This window comes from Canis lupus, chromosome 8 (assembly GCF_003254725.2).
Source record: "Canis lupus dingo isolate Sandy chromosome 8, ASM325472v2, whole genome shotgun sequence".
Taxonomy (NCBI): Eukaryota; Metazoa; Chordata; class Mammalia; order Carnivora; family Canidae; genus Canis; species Canis lupus.
In genome coordinates this window covers 36,794,666-36,808,366 of record NC_064250.1, presented here as the reverse complement: position 1 = coordinate 36,808,366, position 13,701 = coordinate 36,794,666, and the positions used below count along the sequence as shown (strand labels likewise).

The window sequence follows — 13,701 nt, the reverse complement described above, 5'->3', positions numbered from 1 at the left end:
AATTACAATATAGCAATGTGTTTAATAAATAATTTCAAAAGAAAAAAGCAGAGCACCAAGGAGTATTTATATGCCAATACAACTAGATGGATGAGGGATCTACCTCAAATGTGAATTCAGGACTCTGGCCATAGGATGCAGAGTTGATTTGGCTGTACCCTTCCCATGACAGGTGCGTATAATTCCAGAAAACACATAACCAGAAAAATCAATGTAATTACATAGGTGAGCTCCAAAAGACAAATATCCCTCAGATTCAAAAAAAAAAAAAAAAAGAAAAGAAAAAGGAAAGGAAGGAAAGGAAAGGAAAGGAAAGGAAAGGAAAGGAAAGGAAAGGAAAGAAGGAAGGAAATGAAGGAAGGAAGGAAGGAAGAAAGAAGAAAGAAAGAGAAAAAGAAAGAAAGAAAGAAAGAAAGAAAGAAAGAAAGAAAGAAAGAAAGAAAAAGAAAGAAGAAAGAAAGAAAGAAGAAAGAAAGAAAGAAAGAAAGAAAGAAAGAAAGAAAGAAAGAAAGAAAGAAAGAAAAAAGAGGGATCCCTGGGTGGCATAGCGGTTTGGCGCCTGCCTTTGGCCCAGGGCGCGATCCTGGAGACCCGGAATCGAATCCCACATCGGGCTCCCGGTGCATGGAGCCTGCTTCTCCCTCTGCCTATGTCTCTGCCTCTCTCTCTCTCTCTCTCTGTGTGACTATCATAAGTAAATAAAAATTTAAAAAAAATACCTGAAAGAGAGAAGAAAGAAAGAAAGAAAGAAAGAAAGAAAGAAAGAAAGAAAGAAAGAAAGAAAGAAAGAAAGAAAGGATCAAATCCAGAGCCTCAGCAATTCTACTGGGCTTTTTTTTTTTTTTTTTCAAGATTTTATTTATTTGAGACAGAGGGGAGAGAGAGAGAGCCTGAGCAGGGGCAGGGAGAGAGGGAGACAACCAGACTCCCCACTAAGTGGCTTGATCCCAGGATCCTGGGATCATGACCTGAGCCAAATGGCAGATGCTTAACCAACTGAGCCACGCAGGCGCCCAAAACTAAATACACTCTTATAACACAATCCAGCAATCGCACTTCTTGATATTTATTCAGATAAGTTGAAAACTTATGTCCACACAAAAATGTTTATAGCAGCTTTAATCATAACCGCCAGAACTTGGAAGCAACCAAATTGTCCAGTATGTGAATGGGTAAATCAAATGTGTTGCATCCAGACAATGGGATAATGTTCAGCACTAACAAGAAATGAGCTATCAGGCCATGAAAAGACATGCAGGAAACTTAAATATGTATTTCTAAGTGAAAGAAGCCAATTTGAAACGGCTACCAACTGTACAATTCCAACTATATGACATTCTGGAAGAGACCAAACTATAAAAAAATCAGTGGTTGATGTGGTGGGGATGGTGAGGATATCCAGGGAGAGCACAGTGAATCTGGGGAGTAAAAATGCTCTGGGTGCCTGTCATTCTACATTGGTCCAAACACACAGAACACACAACACCAATAGTGAACTCTAATGTAAACTATGGACTTTGAGTGATTATGATGTATCTATGAAGGTTCATCCTTAGAAAGAAAGAAAAGAGAGAGAGAGAGAGAGGAAGAAAAGAAAAAGAAAGCACCATTCTATTAAGTAATGTTGATACTAGGGGAGATTATGTATAAGTTGGGACAGGAAGTATATGGGAAGTCCTCTACCTCTCAATTTTGTTGTGAACCTAAAAAAATTCTTTGAAAAAAATATACTCCCATTCATGGACTGAAATTGAAATTGAAAATAAAAGAAAAAAATTAAAATCAACCAAAAGGGAAAGATAATGTATCTAAAACTAAATTATAAATCACATTTCTCATCAATGATAGATGCCAAAGGACTGAAAAATAATATATTAAAATGTTGAGTGGAGTTGGGCATGTGGGTGGCTCAGTGGTTGAGCATCTGCTTTTGGCTCAGGTCGTGATCCCAGGGCCCTGGGATTGAGTCCCGCATCAGGGTCCCCACAGGGAGCCTGCTTCTCCCTCTGCCTGTGTCTCTGCCTCTCTCTGTGTTTCTCATGAATAAATAAATAAAATCTTTTTAAAAAATGTTGAGGGGATCTCCACTTTTGGACAAGATGAAATAAATGTTAAAAAATAAATAGCTCCAAGAAGAGTCCACTCTCTGTAGCTCAGGGGTTCTCAACCTTGACATTATTGATATTTCAGACGAGATAATTTTATTGTTGTTGTTCAGGGTAAGGGCAGGACTATTTTGTGTACTGTAGCATATTTAGCAACATCTCTAATCCCTACCCACTAGATGCCAGTAACAACTTCCCACTTCTAATAGCAAAAAATGTCTTCAGACACTGTCAAATGTCACCCAAAGGGCAATTCATCCCCAACTGAGGTCTCTCCTCTCTAGCCAAAGGTCTTGGAAGAGGACAGCTCTAAAGGATAGAATATCTTTTAATATACCTAGCCCACTCTAAGCAAACACCATGAAAAAGCCACATCCCTGTGCCTCTCCACCAGGCACTGTGCCTGAGGGAAGGAGCCCTGCTGACCATCCCCGCCCTACACTAACAAAGCAGAGGAAGCAAGCCTCCTCTGCCCAGGGTGTGCCACCCATGGGGCAAGGTGGAGTCTCGTTGACCATCCCTGCCCTGCACTAAGATGAAATCAGGAAAGAGACAGTGCTCATTCCTCTCTGCACTGCCACAGTGACCACCAAGGCTACAGACTATGAAGGAAAGTACTATCAACCACCACACTGGACCACGTGGAGGACAACAGAGCAGCTGCCTCATCTTAGCTGGAGGTAGGGGGTGGTGGTAAAGACTACAGAGAAGAGGGAACTGGATAAACTTATAAAATGGTCCATGCATAAAATCAATCTTAACACAGGAAAGTTTTGAAAACTGAACTACATTGAAAGAATACACAGGCACAACATTCTAGTAGGGGTGAGGATGTCATCGTTCCTTATGTACCATCTACCGAATCTTTTTTTTTTTTAATTTATTTATTTGAGAAAGAAAGAGAACACAAGCAGAGGAAGGGGCAGAGGGAGAGGGAGAAGCAGGCTCCCTGCTAAGCAAGGAGACTGTTGCGGGGCTCCATCCCAGGTCCCCAGGATCATGACCTGAGCCGAAGGCAGACGCATAACCAACCGAGCCATCCAGGTGCCCCCCCCACCCCCATCTGCCAATTATGATAACAGTCAAGATAAAGGAAAATGAATAGACAAAGACAATATTGGAAATATTATGAAAGCAGTTTTGACCTTACTGGCCCTCTAAAGTCTTAGAGACCTCCACCATGCAGGGTTGCTAGGTCCACACTTTGAGAACGTTGGAATAAAGAGGGGCATCCAAAGAAGAGTCTCATAGTGGAGAAACAGACCAAATGTGGCAACCATGTGTGTGGTTACTCCTTGCAAAGCACCAAGCTTATTCAATAGATTGACAAAAATTGAGGAAATAAACCTAAAAGTAGATCTTTCCTTAAAGAACATACAGACTAGAGAAAGGGAAAAAACGAAAAAAGAAAGAAAAAAACTTAGGAAGTATAGATAAAATGAGCAATGGATTCTGTTGAGAATCTGTTGGACATTTGTACCTATTGGAGAGTTTAGAAAGACTTCAAAGAGAAAACAGCATGTGATTTGGCCACAATGGGAGAGAGAATCCCTTTTACAAAAATAATTTCAGGTTCCTACCTTCTAATAATTTTATATGGGCTGATTTATGTCAGATAAAAATGTACATGTTTGTCTCTAGGATCCAAATCAATTTATTAAAACTAAGATAGTCTTACCTTAATTATGAGTAGCTAACGGCTGTGATTACATCTCTTTTACTGTAGAATAGCTTTTGGGTGTTAAGTAGCAACCAAAAAAAAATCAAGATGTTCAAAATCTCAAGAAAAGGACATGCAGTAAAAATCAACATTTACCATTGAAGAAAACCTCTTTGAGTAGTTTCATATTCTAAACTCTGAGTCAATTTTAAAGCAAGAATTCAGCATGCAATTTGTTACACAGAAAAATATTATCAGTAGTCAAGAATTCTCCAGTTTCCAGGCATCCGTCATCCTCTCAATAAGTCAAAAACAATAGTTTGAGATGAATAAAATCACAAATAGAAACTTAAAAGCTTAAGTAGTCTCTTACCCCCTTACAATGCTTCACACACTGACAAGGCACCTTAATAAAATCCATTTGCCCCCATAAGAAAACAGCTTCTCTTTGATGGAGTTCTCATTCCCCTTATTTTTCTTATTCTGGGACCTTCACTGACTTTTAGCCCTAATTTCATAGCTTTGTCCTGAGTCCATCTTTTAACTTTTCCAAAAATGAGAACTTTGAGTGTTTCAATTTTTAAAAATTCTTTTTTTTTTTAAGATTTTATTTATTTATCCATGAGAGACAGAGAGAGAGAGAGGCAGAGACACAGGCAGAAGGAGAAGTAGGCTCGGGCAGGGAGCCTGATGCAGGACTCAATCCCAGGACCCCAGGATCACAACCTGAGCTAAAACCAGACACTCAACCACTGGGCCACCTACTGGTTTTTAATTTTTAAAAAGTTTTAAATTTTTAATTTAAATTCTTAAAAAATTAAAAATTTTTAAATTTTCAAAAAATTTTAATGGTTTTCATAAAAGTAATTCACAAAGCATATAGGCTTGTTTACTTGAAATCCCCCTCAGCAGCACCTCATTCAGACATGTCTTTCCCAATAACAGCTCCAAGACCAAAACCTCTCCTTCCCTGCCCCACCATCATTCCTACAGCACAACAGCTCTCTGGTAGGAGGAAAGAGAATGATTTCTTTTCTGAGCAAGGCAGTTATCATTTCAGGCTTTACCGCCTCAGTGTTATCTAGAGTTTTAAAGAGGAATGTGATACTCCAAACAAAAAGCTAGTTGAAGTAGATGCTAAAAGTTTTACAGGGAGTATGGCTGACAGACTCAAAGATGGTCTCCAACTGCCCTCATCTTCTGATACTCACACCCTTGTGTAATCTCTTCTCTTTGAGTTCAGCAGAATCTCTAATTTGCTTCTAAACAATAAAATACATCAACGGTGATGAGATGTCACTTCTGTGATTCTATCACTTAGGATTTTAATACCTATCTTGCTAGGAGACTTCGTTTCTTGCTAGCTGTGATGAAGTAAGTGGATATACTGAAGAGATTCATGTATTAAGGACCTGAGAGGGAACTCCAGCCAACAAGAAATGGAGATCTTCAGTCCACGAGACTGCCAGGGTCTGAACCCAGCCAACAAGTGATACGCTGATAATATGCCAGCATAAGCCTGGAAGTAGATCCTTCCCCAGTCAAGTCTCAGGCCTTCAGATGAGAACCCAGACCTGACTGACACCTTAATTGCAGCTTTGCAAACTCCCAATACCCAGAAGTTCCATCCAGACTCATGACTTAACAGAGCTAGGAGACAGATGTGTTGTTTTAAGGCACTAAGTTTGTGGTAATTTGTTGCACAGCAAAAGATAACAAATACGGGGTGGGGGGGACAAATACAGGGGGAGCACAAAGAAAAATTATAATTACCACCACTAACATCTAACAATTGATTTTATGCTGATGGACCAGTCAAGAGGAACATTATAATGTGCCTCTAAAAAGCCTAAGGACAGGATGGTAAGAGTCTGAGGGATGAAGAGCTATCTATCCTCTACTTTCTAATTATGGAGAAGCAGGGGAGGGCTGGTTGAAAGCAGCCTAGCTGCTGGGGACTCTACAAACCTGAAGTTGACAGAATCAGTGTGGTTCAACCACAGTTCAAAGGAATAATGAAAGTGAAGAAAAAACAGATTGGCAGATAAGGAGAGTTAGAGCATGGGCTGAAATGCAAGAGAAACAGGAAATATCAAGATGGGCAGTGGGAGTATGAGATGGAGAAAGGTTACTCTCAGTCAGAACCTGGATTGCCAAGAACAGGATCAGCAGGGACATCAGGCAGATGAGGTCATCATGGACATTATTAGAAGACAACGCCTTTGTAAAGCTTGATAATGGGCCGACCAGAAATTTCTTCAGGTTTATCAACATCACTGGTCAGGCTTTTATAAGACTTCAGAACCAGGAGGGTATCAAACTCCAGGGAGACCCCCTAAAATAACATCCATCCAGTACTACAACCACCCATCAGTCATGCCCAAGTGAGGGGCAAAACTACAAAGTCCAAAGATATCACTAGGAGCAAGTTAGCATAGAGGATCCCATAGCCCTTTTGGATCTTCCGTAAAAGACATAAATAGCTGTTGCAGTGCCTCTAAGAGCCCATCACTAAAATTGTCCTAGATTATTAAAAATTACATGTGTTCACATGCACCGCAAACCCACATGTTCATGGTACATGCTGCAAGTATACTTGTGCAAAACTGATAAGAGTTGGGAAGGAAAACGTCATGATTTAATACATCTATTTTAAATCTGAGTTGTCTACCTTAGGGTGATTTCTCCTAGATTCACTTCTGTAGAGTCCTATATTTCTAAACAGATAATTTGGTATTCATTTTATATTCTTCACAAAGAAAAGTGGAATCAATGACTAGGACTCCATTTCTAAAGGACAGATTATCTCTGCAACATGAACTATACATACACTACAGGCTGGATCTTGTAGAGGGTGAGGAGACATTTTTAATGCCTACTATGTGCACCATCTTATTTAATTTTTACAACTTCTCAGAGTGGAATAAGATAGCTCTGGGAAGTTAAACAATTTACCCGTGGTTACCCAGGCAGTGAGTGTTAGGTCCAATGTTCAGAGCTCAGGCACTTCTGAAGCTAAGCTTATACTTTCTTCCACTATCACAGAGTTCATCAGCCTTTTCAATTGTCTATTGAGCTAAGTCAGTGGAAAATCTAAGTTTCATTGGTAATAGATTAAAGGAGTCTATAAATATGCAAGTATGTAAGCCAGGGGAATTTTCACAGAGGGTGGATAAAATCATTTTATGTTTCTTAATCTTTGTTTCATTGCAAATCAAACTATAAAATGTGACACTGCATTCCTAAAATTAGAACTCTCAAGGATCTCATACTCTTATTTTCAATAAGAAAATCTATCATAAAGGGATGGTATCTATGCATACATTTAAACAACCTAAAATCATATGTGTATAATCTGTTAAGGGAAGTATAATAGTTGTGTATAAGAATTTTATTTGTGCTTCAGATACCTCCTTAATTTAGTAAAAAGAGCTGTCAAAGATTTTACCATCATTTTACATACATAATCATTGTTAAAAGGCATAGTGGGCATCTTTTTATCAATCTATTATGTTAAATAATAGCTAATAACTAAATGATATTCTAGTGACCTAAAAGAACAAATGTCATCCAAATTTACCATATGCAGGAAAAGGCTTATTCTTCCCAAGAGATCTGGCCCATTTCTATACAAAACACTGGAAAGTCAGCTCAGCAAGAAAAGGCTTCTCTGGGCTTACCAAATCAAAGATGCCATGCTGAAATTAAAGCAATGGAATTCTACTCATTCAGCATGAAGTTAGTCATTCTGACTTTCAGAATCTTTCAATAGGGTAACAGCAAATAGGTAAATCAATCCAGAATACTGTCTCCATACACATCTTTATGTTTTCTTCAAGTATTTAATTCTTGGTTGAAAACAGGAGGAGGAGTTTGGAAAACAGAACAAGAACAAGCAGCTTCTCAGATTCTTTTTTCTAAACTATTTATAATTACTAGGCTTAGTCAGCTTTTCAAACTTAAAACAAGCGTACAACCCTTGTATGTCAAATCGATATGTCCTCAGCACTAGGGTTACTATTCTAACCAATCTAACAATATCTAAATGCTATCATCTCTTATTTTGGAAGTGTTCCTTTTCCTAAGTACACTAGCAGCATGGGCGTTCTGGGAGGGAAAAAGTGTGCACAGAGGCCCACTGAGGCATCAGTGGTTAAAGCGACATGATATCTGGAATTTGCTTGCAGAATACCTTCTCTCAAAAACATAGTGGAGAGATAGATGCAATAAGGTTGGCAAAATACTGAGTACGTGGAGGTTTATTGTACTCTTCTCTCTTCCTTTTTATGTATGAGGTTTTCTGTGATTAACAGCTTTATTAGTGTTATGATCTCAGACCAAAATTAGGAGTCCAGAATTAAGGGTCTTTCAACAAGATTTTTTCTCAGAACATAAACTTAATATATTAGACCACATTACTTAGAACTACAGACTGTCATCCCACCATTGTCATTTCTAAATTGTTGGGTTTGTTTGTTTGTTTGTTTGTTTCTTTCTTTCTTTCTTTCTTTCTTTCTTAACAGAAGAGTTGCAAGAATAGTTCAAATAATTCCTAGATTCCCCAAATGTTAAAATGTCGCCACATTTTCTTTCTTTCTTCCTTGTATAACACACATATACATATAAATGCACACTTATGTACTTATTTCCTCCTAAACCATGATATTTGGTTCCAGACATCATGTCCCCTTAGCTGTAAATACTTGCTTCCCTTAAGAATATATTCTCTCCCAAACTACAATAAAAATATTATATTTAAAGAATTTAATTTTGACACAAGGTTATTATCCAACATATAATCTATATTCAAATTTCACCAATTACCACCAAACACCATTGTCCTTTAGAGCATTTTTTTCCCCAATTTAGGGTCTGACCCAAAATCATCCACTGTGTTTCCTTGTCTCTGGTCTCCCTCAATCTCGAATAGTGCCTCAGCCCTTTCTCATGCCATAGACTTCTGTGGAATGTCTCTTGATTTGCATTTGTCTGAGATTTCCTCTTGATTAGAAACAGATTATACATTTTTGGCACAACTGGCATTGTGTCCTTCCACTGTCTCATACCAGGAAGCACAGGATATCCATTTGCCCCATTACAGGTGATATTAACTTTGATTATTTGTACAATGGAGTATACACCCATGTTTCTCTACTGTAAAATTAACATATTCCCCTTTGCAATTACTACAAGTCATCTGTGGGAAAATTCTCCAGGAATGTAAATATTCTGGTCTTCAAGTTTTCACACAATAGTTTAGCATCCACGGATGATTTTTGCATGAATCAATTGTTACTATGATAGTTACAAAGTAGCAATTTTCCAAGTCTTAGTTGGTCTATATTTTTTAATTGGCACTATTTGTAAGCTTTTTAATAATTATTAGAATTGGAAAGAAATTTACTCAAGAACGGGTCCATTTTCACTCAAAGTCAAGCAATTTTCTTTTAAATCCTGAACAGCACCTTTCTGGCAGAAGTTCCCATCTTCACCTGCTAAGGACCTGCATTTGATTTTTCCTTTCGCTGCTCTCTCTTCCTTCTATCCTGAGCACTAAGCACAGGGTAGAAATTGCTGATGGGGGCAGATAGGATGAGGAAAAGAAATTCCAGGTTACTGACCAAAAGCAGAAAGGAGGGAATGGCCACTAGCAGAGGTGGCCTGTGGGGTAGCTTGTGAATGGACCAAGCCAAAATGACACAAGATCAACCAGTAAACCAGGAGCAACCAGATGGGGACCAGATGTTCCCCTTATGAAGCCAAATGTTTGTCAACACAGCCACAAAGACCCATCCACTTGAGACTTGCCTGAGATTTCTGGGGTATAATACAATTACATATTTCCAACATTGCCCAAACAGGCCTACCTATTCCTGGGAAACTATTCTTTTTTTTTTTTAATAAATTTATTTTTTATTGGTGTTCAATTTGTCAACATACAGAATAACACCCAGTGCTCATCCCGTCAAGTGCCCACCTCAGTGCCCGCCACCCAGTCACCCCCCACCCCCCACCCACCTCCCCTTCCACCACCCCTAGTTTGTTTCCCAGAGTTAGGAGTCTTTCATGTTCTGTCTCCCTTCTGAGAAACTATTCTCATAAACAGACTACAGTGACTTCAATAATAAGGACTTCATAAGGAGAAATATTAGTAATAAAACAAATGACATAAATGGAAGAAAAAGAAAAAATACTTCACTGTGATTTGGAAACCCAAGATTATCTGGAACACTTGTTACTGGGGCAATCACGACACATAGTTCAAATACCTGAGTACCACCACTTTATATAATATACTGGGCTAACAGCAGTTTTTCCCTACTAGTCTTTTTTTCCTATTACAATTCTTCCAAATTTTTCAATCTTTTAGAGGTCTTATAACCTCAATTATCCAAATAAAAATATGAATAGCCCAAGAGGAATTTAGTTGGAGGATCGAAAGTTCCTTATCATGTCATGATAACTCACTGAAAAACAAGCTGAGGTCCTCAGCTTCTCCATTCCTCCTTGGGAATGGGCTCTTAGGCATAAGATATTTTTCTTCTATTTGTTACATTATTTTTTGTCAAGGTTGTAAGCTGCCAGGCAAATATTTTTAAAGTATCTCTGTATTTTATATCCATTTACATACCACATTCATAAAGGTACTTCTGGATTCCTTCCAGAAATGACTGGAGTAGAGCATTCAGATTTTGCCTGGCTTTAGAACCAATATTTCTCTCAAGCGGAAATTTCCTGGGGGAGAAAACGGGGAGAGCAGTCAGCTAGAGCCCCACGGCAGCACTGTGCCCAGGTGTGATATCTTCATGAGGCCATGTACTAAGCGCACAGCAAAAGGACAGGATTCCTGAAGAAGTGACTGTCATTCTGTGCGCCCACCTGCCTCTCACCTGCAGAGGTGGTGAGAAGGATGGGAAGCACAGTAGCTTCAACACCATCTGGAACTTGTTAAAAATGTAAATTCTCAGGCAGCAGCCAAAGTTCCTGTATCAGAAACTCTGGGGTGGGGCCCAGCAATCTTTTAACAAGCTCTCAGGTCATTAGATACACATTTAAGTCTGAAACTTACTACATTAAAAGATAGATGATGATAGATAGATAGATAGATAGATAGATAGATAGATAGACAGACAGACAGATAGATGGATGCCTGGGTGGCTCAGTTAGTTAAGCATCTGCTTTCTGCTCAGGTCACAATCCCTGGGTCCTAGGATAGAGCCAGGCTTCTTGCTCAATTGGGAGCCTGCTTCTCCTTCTCCTTCTGCCTGCCACTCCCCCTGCTTGTGTGCTGTCACTCTCTCTCTGTCAAATAAATAAATAAAATCTTTAAAAAACTATTAGAGAGATACCAGAGTATTTTTTTTAAAAAAAAAAAAAAAGCTCTTGAGGTAATTATAATATGCAGCTAAGCTGAGAACTCTGTGTCCGGGAAAAGCCCTGGGCTCTAGTTTCAGAACCAACTTTATGATAACTATAAGAGGACTCTGGGACTTGAAGCTGTAAACATGGTCAAGATTTAGGGAGCATTTTTCAAGACAGTGGCTGAAAATACCACCCTTCTCTTCATTTCCATAGTAGAAACACGTAGGAAGTCTCTCACATTACTTCTGAAGAAGAACAAAGACAAACTAATTATCCTCTACACTCTGGAAACTTTTCAGATTTCCAGCTTCATCCCAGCTGAGAACAAACAGATTTTAGACCATGCCAAAAAACCAGCTCATGAGATAATCTGATTGAATCTTATAATTTTTTCCACAAACAAAATAAATGGAATAAAGTTTGGTTCTTCAGTAGAGTTAAGTATACCATGTAAGGAAGTAGAAGAAACATTTATCTAAATACATTGGGACAGAATATGACCAATTTTTTTCTAGAATACCAAATGTATCATCTTTGCCCAAAATATAGAAAATGAATAACACTGTCCTACTGCATTTGTGTGATGCAAATGCCTATAGATACTTCACGCTCCTCCGGTTTTGTTTTCTTTAAGAAACACAAGAATAAGGCCATATGTAACGATCCTCCTCTTTGTTGGGTCTTACTTTGGTAACAAAAGCCTAAATCCATAATTTCTTTTCCTAGCCTCCCCCCCTTAAGAAAAGTTAGCCAGATCACCCTTTTATAAATGAGGAAAGAAAAAAGGAGGCTTGGCCAGATTAGCTGATTATCAAAACATGATCTACATTTTTTCCATTTAAAAAAGGGGAGAGCACGTTGGTGTCTCCACACATATAAAATGATGGTAAAGAGGGTGAGCAACCACCCTTTACTGAGGGCCAGCTCTGTGCCCATCACTGTGCAAAAGATACGTCAGCTTTGTCCTGACTTTAAAGATAAACCAAGGACATCGGAGGTGGCCCCGCTACTAGTGAACTTCAGAAGTTTAAAATACAGATCTGTTTGGCTACCCAAACCCATGCTCTCCACACTATACCAAACTGTGTGTTCTTGGCTGGGATAATAGCTTGTTTAAAAGAAAAATAATCATTATGGCAGACATGTGAACCCCCATCTTCCCATATTTGTCCCATCTCACCCCTCAAAAATGCCAACCAAAGCTCCTCTCTCACCAAGACATGCATTCGTTTGTTCATTCATTCCCGGATTCCTTCACATGCGCCAGGTGTGTGTGTGGCGAGGGCTCTGGACGCGGCACCTCTGCAAGGTAAGGATAGGGCAGGAGTGGCTGTGGCTCTGCTCTGAGCTCCCTCTGAGACCCTATTAATAAGTATCGAGCTTCCAGTACTTCTTACTTAACCAGCTTTCATAGACGTGCTTGCATTTCCGAAAGCACCGAGCCAAGAGAGCGGTGGTGCCAGGATGCTCAAGGGAGGCCAGCTCAGCGCCTTCCCCACTTCCATTCAGTAGTTGTGACCTATGTGCGCGCGCCAGCCTCGCCCCCTCGCCCCGTGCGCGGTGACCAGACGCCGGCTCTGGCCGGCCCTCGGCTGCCCGCTGGGGACACGGCCCAGCGGGGGCCACCGGGCGGCCGACCGGGCAGGCCCCCGCATCCTCAGGAGGCACGCGGCGGGTCACCCGAACTCGAGGCGAGCCTTGAGCCGCCGGCGCCTCGGTGCCAGGGCTCCCCAAAGCCTGGGTCTGGCGCCTGGGGCACTGCCCCCGGGGCTCGCTGGCAGGCCCCGCGGCATCGCTGTGTCCCCTCCGCGGCGGCGCCCGGCCCCGGCCACAGCCCTCCCGGGCCAGCCGCCAGGGGCACCTGCGCCCCTCGGTCCCGCCGGGCGGCACGGGGTGCGACGGGCACCGGGGCGCAGGCGCTCCCCCGGGGGCGACGGGGATCCCACCGCTGCTCCCGCGAGCCTGGCACAAAGGCAGGCGTCAGCAGGAGGAGACCCCCCTTGGGCCCCGCGGCCTCCCCCCGGGGCCTCGGCGGCCCGAGCGCACTTACTGCCAGTCGCCATGGTCCGGCGAGGGGCTGCCGGGCGGCCGCCCGCGGCTGGGGTGGCGGCACCGAGCCGGCCGGGCGCGCTCCTCGCCAGGCCCCGCGCGCTCCGGAGCCGCGCCGCGCACCGCCCCTCCCGCCGCGCGCTCCCGCCGCGCCGCCCCGCGCCCCCGCCCCGCCGCCGGGTCGGCCCTGCCCCGAGAGCCCGGCCCCGAGAGCCCGCCCCGCGGCCGCCCCCCGCCCGGCCGCAGCCCCCCGCGGCCCCTCGCGGCCCCGGCCTCGCTCCCGCCCCCCGGACGATGCGGGCGCCCCGGCCGCGCCGGGGTCTGCCCGCCGCGCTGCCTTCCGCTCCCGCCGCGTTCCCCCGGGACGTTCCCGTTCTCGGCGTCGCGTCACCTTCACCGGTTCCACCTCCTCTGTGCCCAGGCTTCCTGCCCAACCCTGCGGCCTGGGACCCACGCTCAGCCCCGGCTGGAAAGAGCCGAGCGTGGAAAGGGGGCTGAGAGCGGGAGGCAGCGACCTGCCGGGAC

General features: G+C 42.4%; 1 protein-coding gene across 9 annotated transcripts in view; it reads right to left on the bottom strand.

The window, feature by feature from the left end:
• The window catches only part of SYT16 (synaptotagmin 16), a 240,768-nt gene extending 227,067 nt beyond the window's left edge, over positions 1–13,701 (bottom strand). For 2 of the 9 annotated variants that reach the window (XM_025442793.3, XM_035719800.2), the window contains exons 1-3: positions 13,178–13,238; positions 12,342–12,429; positions 10,397–10,500 (exon numbers count right to left, since the gene is read on the bottom strand). In XM_025442793.3, coding sequence (XP_025298578.1) covers positions 10,397–10,500; positions 12,342–12,349 — 112 coding nt within the window. In that variant the 5' untranslated portion in view covers positions 12,350–12,429; positions 13,178–13,238. Of the gene's footprint in view, positions 1–10,396; positions 10,501–12,341; positions 12,430–13,177; positions 13,285–13,567 lie in introns of those variants that run through there. The other 7 variants (XM_049113235.1, XM_035719796.2, XM_049113234.1 and 4 more) reach the window with 6 other exon arrangements.